Source organism: Dreissena polymorpha, chromosome 8 (genome assembly GCF_020536995.1).
Source record: "Dreissena polymorpha isolate Duluth1 chromosome 8, UMN_Dpol_1.0, whole genome shotgun sequence".
In the NCBI taxonomy this organism is placed as follows: Eukaryota; Metazoa; Mollusca; class Bivalvia; order Myida; family Dreissenidae; genus Dreissena; species Dreissena polymorpha.
Window position 1 is genome coordinate 35,334,520 of NC_068362.1, and position 12,728 is coordinate 35,347,247.

The 12,728-nt window shown below is 33.8% G+C and overlaps 2 protein-coding genes across 6 annotated transcripts in view; one reads left to right on the plus strand and one right to left on the minus strand.

Annotated features, from left to right (window-relative positions):
* Positions 1–6,579, minus strand: part of LOC127841969 (uncharacterized) — an 89,295-nt gene extending 82,716 nt beyond the window's left edge. For 2 of the 3 annotated variants that reach the window (XM_052371178.1, XM_052371177.1), the window contains exons 1-2: positions 6,454–6,579; positions 6,102–6,174 (exon numbers count right to left, since the gene is read on the minus strand). In XM_052371178.1, coding sequence (XP_052227138.1) covers positions 6,102–6,174; positions 6,454–6,550 — 170 coding nt within the window. In that variant the 5' untranslated portion in view covers positions 6,551–6,579. The remainder of the gene's footprint in view (positions 1–6,101; positions 6,175–6,453) is intronic. The other variant, XM_052371180.1, reaches the window with a different exon arrangement.
* Positions 1–12,728, plus strand: part of LOC127841965 (uncharacterized) — a 91,989-nt gene that overhangs the window by 78,666 nt on the left and 595 nt on the right. The window contains exons 1-8 of one of the 3 annotated variants that reach the window (XM_052371169.1): positions 6,554–6,677; positions 7,454–7,587; positions 8,506–8,601; positions 8,976–9,101; positions 9,493–9,632; positions 9,919–10,148; positions 10,408–10,568; positions 10,912–12,728. The exon at positions 10,912–12,728 is cut by the window's right edge and continues 593 nt beyond it. In XM_052371169.1, coding sequence (XP_052227129.1) covers positions 6,670–6,677; positions 7,454–7,587; positions 8,506–8,601; positions 8,976–9,101; positions 9,493–9,632; positions 9,919–10,148; positions 10,408–10,568; positions 10,912–11,006 — 990 coding nt within the window. In that variant the 5' untranslated portion in view covers positions 6,554–6,669 and the 3' untranslated portion in view covers positions 11,007–12,728. Of the gene's footprint in view, positions 1–6,553; positions 6,678–7,453; positions 7,588–8,505; positions 8,602–8,975; positions 9,102–9,492; positions 9,633–9,918; positions 10,149–10,407; positions 10,569–10,911 lie in introns of those variants that run through there. The other 2 variants (XM_052371170.1, XM_052371171.1) reach the window with 2 other exon arrangements.

Sequence of the window (12,728 nt, forward strand, 5' to 3'; positions counted from 1 at the left end):
ATTTAAGGGGCGGTCAACCAGATTGCTATATATCACGAAAAAAGAAAAGTTCTAAAATACCGTCATTAAATGCTTTATATTGATAAATTTAAACATTGGATCTAAACATCTCCAATAAACAATCAAGAATAAAATAAAAAATATAACCTTCAACAGGGCTCGAACCACTGAAACCCTGGAGTCATGGAGTAAAAAAAGTAAAAAGTCTCCCATTTAGACCGCTCGGCAATCCATGCTAATACAATGAGAGTTGTATTTTATACTTTATATAAGCAATCCTCGTAGTTTTACAGAATATAACGTCAACAATAGAACTCTCCAAATTACATGGTAGATATACTCCGTAAAATTGTCTTACCGAATATACTGAAAATATGAAATCTTAACAACATTTTTCAAGTAATGTAATATACCAGTCGCGATATTTTTAGTAAAATAAACTAATAATTTGAAAAAACACGGTATTTTAGAACTTTTCTTTTCTTCGTGATATATAACAATCTGGTTGACCGCCCCTTCAAATGCAGAAAAGAACATGAATATAGTGTGCTATTATTATTATATATAATAATGAGATTGCGCAGTGTATGGGGTAACAATGTTTTCAATGGATATTTAACTACAAATATAAATATATAATTACAAACTAATGCAACCGACGAACCATTTCATATACATTATCCTGCATTCATAATACACGCCGAATGTAAATGAACGTTCATCTTCACTCCCTCGTTATTTTTTTTTTACTATTAATTATAACGAGAACGTTACATAAATTCATGTTTGGCCCCTCCATGGCTTATTACTCTAATTGTTTAGTTATACGCGGGGTTTTAACTTAATTTTATTGGGAGGATGAGGAGGTTCAAACAAAGCAGGCTTCAATTAGCTTCTAAACGATAATGCATGGTCGAAATACTTACGTCAAATAATCTAAATAGAATGTTAGAATGTTATATTAGTCGTGCAGTATTTACGGATTATGTTTAAGTCTTTACATGGTCGAATGATAGATAGTGTGTACTGATAGAAACTAATTTTATGGGACAGAAAAGGTCACCATACATATATTATAATGTAAAAAGTCGGGTACATAGGGATGTAACACATTTAAAAATTATTAAAGTGTAGCAACACTGAATATGCTAAGAGTAAACATATTTTATGTGTCAGACATATAAAGGCAAATATAAATTGGAAGATAACCACTAATAGTTTTACTTATTTTTTAAGCACAGACACACGTCGCTTGATAAGACCACGTAATACACGCATACAATTATTTTATTTTAAATATGACAAATAAAAATTGGCTTCAGTTGTGTTTTATTTATTGCCAACAAGAATAATCATAAATAAGAAATGTGAAAGAAATAATAACTGATAAATACTCTGAAACTTTATTACAATTGTGCGTAAATATTAATTTCAATAAATTTCGGTATTTTCTTTGATTTTTGTTTTGTTTTTTGTTCTATTGATATTTCGTCGCTGAGTAAAAACAGTTGGTTACAGAGGGTTTATATATGTACATGCAAATTCAAAAGACCCAGCATTCCATACATATCATTCACATTATTTCGCTCATGTACATTTCTCTGTCATAAATGAACGATACACAAACAAACGAACGGAACGAGGTAATATCAGTTGTACTCGAAATACATAATTGATAATACAACAATATTTAAACAGCTTACACAACTTCACTTGCATCAACATATACAACATATATATATGCTTGAATAATGGTGCTATGATGAAAAAAAAATTGAAAAGATTTAGCATGACCTATTTAAACTACAAACCAAGTATATTAACATGTGACATATCAATATGGAACATGTAAGACGCTAGAACAAAAATACATTCCCAAAAAGATAACCCTGATATTGTATTCGTAAAAGATCGTGCATAAACAAGAAACGCATCATTTGTTGTCAAAATGCATACATACATACATACATACATACATACATACATACATACATACATACATACATACATACATACATACATACATACATACATACATACATACATACATACATACATACATACATACATACATACATACATACATACATACATACATACATACATACATACATACATACATACATACAATACATACATACATACATACATACATACATACATACATACATACATACATACATACATACATACATACATACATACATACATACATACATACATACATACATACATACATACATACATACATACATACATACATACATACATACATACATACATACAGACATACATACAATACATACATACATACATACATACATACATACATACATACATACATACATACATACATACATACATACATACATACATACATACATACATACATGCATGCAGGCAGGCAGACAGACAGACAGACAGACAGACAGACAGACAGACAGACAGACAGACAGACAGACAAACAGACAGACAGACAGACAGACAGACAGACAGACAGACAGACAGACAGACAGACAGACAGACAGATTCTCATTTCGGTTCATAAAATTGTTTATATGATTAAAACATGTGTCAGTTAATAAGACATAATAAAATAATAGTTTAGTTTAAAAATATATAATAAATGATACAAAACCAGTCAATTTGAGCTACAAGAGACTATATATGCAAGTCTTCCAAACACGCATTGAAGGTCGACATTCTTATTAAGTGCTTGTTTTCGAACAAATTGTCTCTCTTTAGATCATGCATATTCTTGAAATACCTTTTTGTTTTAAGACCGTAGGTATGTAACTGAATGAGAAAACAATCACGTTGTTTGTAGATGATTCAACCGATGTCCAATTGAATTAAACAGTTAACAAAAAGTAAGTGAAAATAATTAAAAGATAACATGAAGAATCCTTATATAATACAACAGAATTAAAAACAAATGATAGCGAACACACATTTACGTATATCTTGTTTTCATTATGCATATATTGTTCTTTTTACGTCCATCGCACGGGCATGCGTTCCAAATAATTCTGGATACTGCTACTGAAATATACAGTGTAATAAAAATAAAGATTTATCAAACATTTACTTATAAGTAGCACACACTTGCGCAAATATTAATATGAATAATACACATAAAAAGTTATTTTCTTTGCGAGATTATTAATGCTACACTTCATTTAAGCAATTATGTAATCGTGACGTGTATAACAAGTACATATTGAACTGTATATAGCTAAAATGACTTCATATATTACATGAAACGTGGTATTCAGCAACAACACGCCTGCAACACTCCACCTGCTAATGTCCATATTGCTTGCCCAGCTCCGTTATCAGGTTGGCCACCCAGGCGCTTCCCATCTTGCCCATGAGTTGCACCGCTTGAGAGAGTGCGAAAGTAAAGCCCTCCAGGTCAGCAGCGAGATACTCGCCATTGTGGAACTCGTCGCCGCAGTTCCAGGTCCAGGAAATAATGTTACCTGAAACATAAATGCGTGTATTATATACCACTTATTCTCATGCTCTTTTGTATGAGGAATAATTTGTTAACGCGCCAGGAGCAGCACAATATTTGGTGTTTTGTATTTAAAATAAAGTCTTAATGCTGTTCATTGACAGTTCCAAGGCACTGGTCAATATTAAGTTGATATTAGTCGATACGTAAAGGAATTTCTTTCGTGATAAATAAATAAATAAATATAAATAAATTTTATTTTGAGTCGGCAAGACATATAACAAATAACATAAGCTGCAAAGCTTTTTAACCGACTAAACAACAAGTGTAAGCAATAAAACATGAGTAAAACAGCTAAAAGAAAGATCAAATACATGTTTTTAAGGGTGAAAGCATAAATTAAGATAATAAATTAATGCAACACTAAAATAAGTTTGACAATATTAAAGCATAAATAAAATTTGAGGCAATTAAAAACTGTGTAGAAAGCTGCTGATCTAGACCTGCTAGTAGGACTAAAAACTGCAATAAGACGAGTGAATAAGAATCTGAATTCAAAAAGAAACACAAAAGTGCGACAATTAAAAAAGTGCTAAAAACGAATATCACCTCGAATCAGATTCGAAATGAACTGATCAGCAGCTTTCTAACAATAAAAACAAAATAAAGCATGAAACAAGATTAAGCATGAAACAAACTAGGAACATACTAGAAGCAAGCACAGGCAAACAGAATAAAATAATACATATTACATAAGCAAAACAAGGACATCAAAAGCCACTAAACACAAATTAGAAGCAAGCACAAAAATAAAGCATGAAACAAACTTGAATGATATGTTGTATACACTTTCTACTTCTTATTGACCAATAGTATTCAATAATAAAGAGCTCGCCTTTCTGTTTGTTTATTAGGGTTTTGAATCAAGATGAACGTTTTGAATCTCTCCTTGCACAATGTCCAGTATTTATTTTTGTTCTGTGTGAACACTTATGAAACTTACACGTTTTGTAAATATGTAATGATAAATTTAATTAATTTGAATGAACATTGAAGGATTACAACCCCGCTACGCTTAACTAGAGCTTTGTCATAGACGTGACGAATACCCCCACATGCCGCATTGGCACAGAATATTTTGCATGTTGTCTTCACAAAAAAAAACAGATACCATGCTCAATGTTTAAAACGCACTAAGTGGCCCCGTGACCTAGTTTTTGACCCGGCATGGCCCATGTTCGAACTTGACCTACACATCATCTAGATACAACTTCTGACCAAGTGTGGTGAAGATCGTATGAAAACTACTTGAATAAGAGAGCGGACACCATGCGCAATGTTTAAAACGCACTAAGTGACCCCGTGACCTAGTTTTTGACCCGGCATGACCCATATTCAAACTTGACCTAGACATCATCTAGATACAACATCTGACCAAGTTTGGTGAAGATCGGATGAAAACAACTTGAATTAGGTAGCGGACACTTAATACGGACCGACAGACCGACCGACAGACCAACAGACCGACCGACCGACAGACCGACAGACAAGCTCACTCCAATATACCCCCCTAAACTTTTAAACTAAATGTTTTATGGGTTTGAAATTAGCATCACAATATTTTACTTGCCGTTGTGAGCATTTGTTGAGCATTTCATTCTCCCCTAGTGCATTCATGTAGGTGTAGTTTCCATCCCTTGCACACACCCAGGTGAATGGCTTTCTGAAATTATATGAAACTAATTACATGTGAATGTTCTAGTAGTAATAAAATATAATAATAATAAAAATAGCAGTAGTAAGTAAACAGTAGTAGTAGTAGTAGTAGTAGTAGTAGTAGTAGTAGTAGTAGTAGTAGTAGTAGAAGTAGTAGTAGTAGTAGTAGTAGTAGTAGTAGATAGTAGTAGTAGTAGTAGTAGTAGTAGTAGTAGTAGTAGTAGTAGTAGTAGTAGTATTAGTAGTAGTAGTAGTAGTAGTAGTAGTAGTAGTAGTAGTAGTAGTAGTAGTAGTAGTAGTAGTAGTAGTAGTAGTAGTAGTAGTAGTCGTAGTATTAGTAGTGTAGTAGTAGTAGTAGTAGTAGTAGTAGTAGTAGTAGTAGTAGTCGTAGTAGTAGTAGTAGTAGTCGTAGTAGTAGTCGTAGTAGTAGTAGTAGTAGTAGTAGTAGTAGTAGTCGTAGTAGTAGTAGTAGTAGTAGTAGTAGTAGTAGTAGTCGTCGTAGTAGTAGTAGTAGTCGTAGTCGTAGTAGTCGTAGTAGTAGTCGTAGTAGTAGTAGTAGTAGTAGTCGTAGTAGTCGTAGTAGTAGTAGTCGTAGTAGTAGTAGTAGTCGTAGTAGTAGTCGTAGTAGTAGTCGTAGTCGTAGTAGTAGTCGTAGTAGTAGTAGTAGTAGTAGTAGTAGTAGTAGTAGTAGTAGTAGTAGTAGTAGTCGTAGTAGTAGTAGTAGTAGTAGTAGTAGTAGTAGTAGTAGTAGTAGTAGTAGTAGTAGTAGTAGTAGTAGTAGTAGTAGTAGTAGTAGTAGTAGTAGTAGTAGTAGTAGTAGTAGTAGTAGTAGTAGTAGTAGTAGTAGTAGTAGTAGTAGTAGTAGTTGTAGTAGTAATAGTAGTAGCAGTAGTAGTAGTAGTGTGTGTTATTATTATTGTGTCCTTACTTAGAGGGGCACCTAGCAGCTGGGCAATTGAAGTTTTCCAACTGAACCCACTCGGAAAATGGCCTGTTGTTTCCTTTAATAATTATTATAATAACGATGATTATCATGATTATTATAACGATGATAATAATAATACTTATACTAATAATGATGATGAATATGACGATGAATATGATGATGAATATGATGAATATAATGATGATGATGATAATTACAATAATAATAATAATACCAATATTAATAAAAGGCATCATAATACTTATTATAATAATAACAATTACAATTATTATTACAAAAAAATGATGATTTATTTTGTATGAATCCACAATAACAATTTATCAATAACGTATACCTGCCATATCAACTAAAGCCTGTAACAATGTGTATCTCCACAAATTCAAGTAAAACAATAAATGCGTTAAAGCAGTAAACCATCCGGTTGACATCATTTATGTGCGTACTTCCTTTTGGACATTCCATGAAAATAAACGCGGATGTATTATTCGATTAACTTCCTGTGAGTCCTATAGGCAGACGTTCGTTACACTGTGGCGATTGTTGAGCCAACATGTCATGGTAAGAAACACATTAATAAATTCGCTAATTTATTTATGTCTTATCTTACTTTTCGTTTTATATATTATTCTTATGTAATAATGGTGTGTCATGTAATTTTTTATTGATTGACTGATTGTGTTACTGAGTGAATGAGTGACTAAGTAAGTGGTTCAGTTAGTCAGTAAGTAAGTTAGCGATTCAGTCATTAAGTCATCCAGTCGGTCAGTCCGTCAGTCAGGTAGTCTGTCGGTTGTTCGATCTTTCGGTCGTTTAGTCGGTCGGTCTGTCAGGTAGTCAGACAGTCAGGTAGTCTGTCGCTCGATCAGTCAGACGGTCTGTCAGGTCGTCGGTCGGTCGGTTGGTCGGTTGGTCGGTCGCGGTCGGTCGCGGTCGGTCGCGGTCGGTCGGTCGGTCGGTCAGTCAGTCAATCAGTCAGTCAGTCAGTCAGTCAGTCAGGTAGTCGGTCAGTCTGTCAACCGGTCGGTCGGCCGGTCGGTCGGCCGGTCGGTCGGCCGGTAGCGGTCGGTTTATGTTTCGGTGAATCAGTTTGAGGTAACTTACCAACCAATCAGTTATTTAGTTATGTATTTCGTATATTTTTAAGTCTATTTTTACTTATATCAAAATGCATGTATATTGCAATATTGTTACCACTTAATTTTATATTCATACATACTCGTATTTAATTACAAGCGCATTGATATTAAATCGTTTTTAGGCGACATTAAAATAAATTGTTTCACGCTTTTAGCATGCATTTCTTATGACAATAACCGTATTATATTTTTAATAAGGCACGGTAGTAAACGACCAGTAACTGCGCGCGAAAGGTCAACCAGAAGAGACCTTTCGGGTATCAATGACAGCCATCGGACTCTCCCCCCAAGGCCCACGTCACAATATGGCAGATCGGACAGACCATTAACAGGTTACAGTTAGCTTATTGTCAAATGTCAAACTGAGACGTATGTTACTAGCTTTGATATCGTTATGTATATGCACACTATGGTATAAAAGATTAAAGGACGGTCGAGGGACATGTCAGGCACCGACAGTTTTGATATCTAGAATTCAATAATTATTTCTATTGCATGGGAATCTTTCACATGCTTTATTGTTCACTTCTATATTTTAAACGTTCAAACATAATGTCGTAACTTTTGTTTATAATTTAATCTCTAATAAGGTCGGACACTGTGTGTTATTTACCCCCCACCTCCCACCCCCAAAGACTGTCTTGATTTATCGAGCACATGTATTTGAGAAAGGCCTGACCGAATCTAGGAAGTGATGATGTGTTTTTGTTAATGTTATAAGAATTGATCATACCACTTAAATCATATCGGCTTGATATCAGTAATGTAGGCGTTTATATCAGTCCATGTTTGAAGGTACTTTATATCACTCATGATCATCTATGATGTCTTTATTTTCGGTAAACGTGAATGAGATTCAATAAAACTGACAAGTTATAATTAAGATGTACGATTTTTATACCACAAAAAACATATATTACCAATATGAAGCGCTTGTAATCAAAGCGTCATGATTAGGCAATTGAACGCAAATTGTTATATTCATTCCGGCATTTATTGTAGTAAATCTATAAGAATGGAAGCATGGTGGTATACTAAAATGAGAAAGGTAACGTCCCTATCGTTGAGTAATAAATAAGCTTCATTAATATATAAACTTCTCGACAAGCCTCGTCGTTGTTTTATACTGAGCCTCACGTGATATATTACAAAACACTGCGACAGAAACCTGATATTCTTTATGTATATCGAGGTCTATGCAACGATAGAGCTTAACATTTATTATTTTATATTACCGCTGATGCACAAAGACGTACCGGGTTTGGAGAGGACCAGGTCTTATCTTGAAAGAACGGACGCATTTGGCCAGGCAATGAAATATGTACACAGAGACAAACTGCAACGACGTAATATTTAATTTCAAAATAAATAGAAACAGTTCTGTTTAATATTAATCAGTATTTTAAATAAAGTAATTCATATTTATTTTAGCAATATATAAATCGTAATTTTGTATGATTGTGTCCAATAAGCATGCTATTTGTTTTACTTTTATTCTTATTAAAATCAAAGAGTCGATGACATTAAAACAACTTTTTTTTTAAACTTCACATGTTTTAATGACAAAATATGAAGACCTGAACTTTCATTTCGGTTGTATAAGCTATAACGCTTGTAAAATATATCAAGCCAAGCATGATTGACTTAATTTATATGTAACGTTACTTCTAGCAGTGTCTTATTTATGGATATATTAAAAAATATGCCTTGAATGCTGCAGCAACTTATGACTATGAGCAGGACAGGGACGGTAGATCTTACAGTAGGGATTTATATACTACGTACGACAGTTACGAAGACCGAGTTCAACTGGTAGAGCAGATGCAGATTCGAAGATCAAAGGAAGGTTGGTGACAATTAATAATTTAATTATTGATTAAACGACAAGTTTTATATAAGTATGCTTCTAATAATAAGAAGAAGAAAAAAAAAGAAGAAGAATATAAGTAGTGTTGTAGTAGTAGTAGTAGTAGTAGTAGTAGTAGTAGTAGTAGTAGTAGTAGTAGTAGTAGTAGTAGTAGTAGTAGTAGTAGTAGTAGTAGTAGTAGTAGTAGTAGTAGTAGTAGTAGTAGTAGTAGTAGTAGTAGTAGTAGTAGTAGTAGTAGTAGTTGTAGTAGTACATAATATGTGTTTCATACTAATCATTCAAGCCTTTTTTAACAAATATAATAGTGTTAAAAAACTAATTCCTGTCTCTAAATAAAACATGATGACCTATGTTTCCAACTTAACAACAGCCAGCAAGCAGATGCTGTTCGGTGTGTTTTCAAATGCTATGGCTATACTGGAACAGTTTGAAACACGAGAATCGCCACACAAGACTCTTGAAAAATCATTCCTCTATATCCCTGATCAACGTGGCAAGTCGGACGAAGATGTGAGTTTGACTTTGATTAAATATGGAATGTATCAATTATTATACTGTTCATTATAATAGTGAGACAAATACAAGCAAAGGTTCTGTGTGTGGGGTGGTGGGGGGATGATGCAATGCATGAGGTGAGAACAATAGTACACAAGAATTAAACACGAATTAAACCCGTTTGGTGTATATAATTTGTTTTATTTAAAACAAAGTTGATCAATATCTCTAATTTGCACAATATTAGAAAGGAATGATACTCTAAATTCGTGGTACAATTACCCGTGTATTCAATATTTAGATCAGGAGTATCCTTGAGACCCAGATATTACTCTTTGAGACTCAAACCAAGTCGTGTCCCGCCCATGTGAAGGCGGAGGTGGCTGAGGAGTTACGACGCAAATTATTGGACTGGATGGCGATCAGAGCAGACAACGATTGCAACATTGCGGACACCGACAGGTTCGCAGCCAAGATGTACGAGATACTGGCAACAGGACACACAACGCATGCCTTTCACAATAGGCCAAGGTTCGTTTATTTAATTTACTTTATGAGACATACTTTGTTTGTACGAAAGCTATACAGGCAGCTCATTTGTTGTAGTATACATATTGAGCCTTCTTAGTAGTTGTCTGTTGTTGTTTTTTTTTGCATGCTCGTGTTTAATATACAATGCACAACTAATATCAATAAGCTTGGTAACCACAAATATATATCACAGGTATGCACATAAAGCAATTCATACACAACGTTCACAAGTGTGTATTTTGTGCTTCAAAACTACCAGCCGGCCCCACAGTGCCGCCACTATCCGGGAGTCTATGCCTCACATACTTGGAGGTCTGCATTCCGCTAGACAGCTTGACGAGGACTTCCGGACACACGAGGCCAAGAAAGCCATGAGTCCAGACACAAGACGCAGCCGATCGGGGAACGCAATCAAAGCTGGTTTGTTTCAAACTTTAAGCGTACAAACAGTTTTAGACATTGCTTTGCTCGTTTTTGCAAAATAAACGTTAACTATCTCGTGTTCATACCTTGCTTTACGAAACAGTAAGAAACATTATGACCAATGCTTTGTGAGCTGTTTGTGTATAAATACACGTTCCATCTTTAAAATACTGTACAATATGTTTACTAGAAGCAATCGTGTTTGACTATGTCGTGAATACCTTTGTTATATCTAAAGTGAAACAACATTAAGCGAGATTGCGTTTTTGTACATGTAAATGTTTATTTGTTTTTAAACAAACCTTACAAATGACTGACAATTAACGTTTATGTTGAACAGGGGCCAAACGAATTTTGCGTTGCAACCATGCTTTGGAGTCGCAACTTGCAACTGACGTTCAACTCTTCGAAGGTGGTTCGTTTGATATGAAATAAGTGTCACGCTCTTCATAAACGTTGGGCAATATGTTATCCAGCGTGAAACAAGCATTTTATATGGAAAAACTAGAGTTTTGTTGCATGGTTTCTGATGCGCTATTTTTAGACCTCCCAAATGTTCTCCTCAATTTTCAGCTTCAATTAAAAAATTTCAGAATTTAAGAAATATTAATACACTGTTGTAATGGTGAGAAAAGTGTTCGTAGTATTCGTCAAGATAATTATGTTGAAATCATGTAATTATAGCCAGAACTAAAAAAACTATTTATTATTGGATAATAGTGTAAACTTTCAAAATTTCAACTTATTGGTAAATATAATCAGAAGAGACATTTCAGTATGTGGTTTGCAGTGATAGTTAAACAGTTTATTAATATTTATATGCATTATTGACCACACACAAGGCTGATGTATTTGGTTATATAACCATGAGAGCCCTGTTTGATGTTTATAAGTATTTATATTGGGCTTTTTAAATTGAATTGTGATAATATTTCTAAACCGTCCACATCATTATGTATCTTGCATTATGCCTTATATTGTGTAATAATGTTGTCTCCGTTTACTTGTTTTTCAATTACTTCTTCCGCATGGAGGGGGATTGAGGGTTCAAGTTGATCATAACGTTCTTTGCACAATCAAATCACTACATGTCAGCAGTACACAGTTCTTGTTTTAGTTTAAACATATTTATTTTAGCTTGATTGCATCGAAAGCCTAAGGCTAACTTTAACGCTCTCGAGTCCACATCATAGGATTAGAATCAGTCCTTGGTTTCTATGAGGGGTGACCTAAAGAACAATCCCAGAAGTAAACGTTATAAAATGCGCATTGTCTGTATTTGTAAATATAAAGCGGAATGACATCAGCAAATCGATTGATATACTGATTTATTATATCAATTTGTAAAACTCGTGTTTTACATTCTAAAAATAGCCAGCGGGAATGTTGTACTAATAAGTGTGTTATTAAACATGCGCCTGTATACGCATCAATAGGCAAACGAATGATAATAAGCCCAATGATTTCAATAAAAAAGGAATTCATTTTGTTCTCTATATGTTAATATTCTTTTTTTCTAGAATTGTGGTTCAATTTTGTACAGACATCATTGAAATGTGTCATTAACTTTCCAAGCAGTTATTGTTTTTAAAACACCTTTCGGCAAGTTAAATATGAAGAAAAAGAAGTTTTGTAATACATTTAAATTGTACTCGTATTTTTCATCTTGTTCGCATTAACGTTACATTTAAAAACCGCACTTAACAATACCATTATAAAGTTTAGTGTTAAGTTAATTGGATAATAAATTGCACAAACGTTCAAAACTTAAAAACAATTGTAGGTATAATAAAAAAAATCATTTATGTACATGTGCTGCAGTGAATAGTTAATATTTAATGTTTTATTATGTGTCAAAATCGTTGTGTACGTTCTAATCGACTCAGAGCCCGTGGATTTTAAGACAATCGTTCACAATAGGCTGCGGGATTGATGTATTTCTACGTGTACTAATAATCATGCGCATGTACACACATCAATTAGCTTACGGATTATTATAAGTCAAACAATTTCAATAAATGGAACTTTTCAGATTTTATAACATGTTTGTTAATAAGTTTTTATATTTGAATTGCGGGTTATTTTCATAAAGCATTGGACATAAACTTTCCATCAACTCCCCCAGTAGTTATTGTTTATTAGCAGAGTTGTTTAATG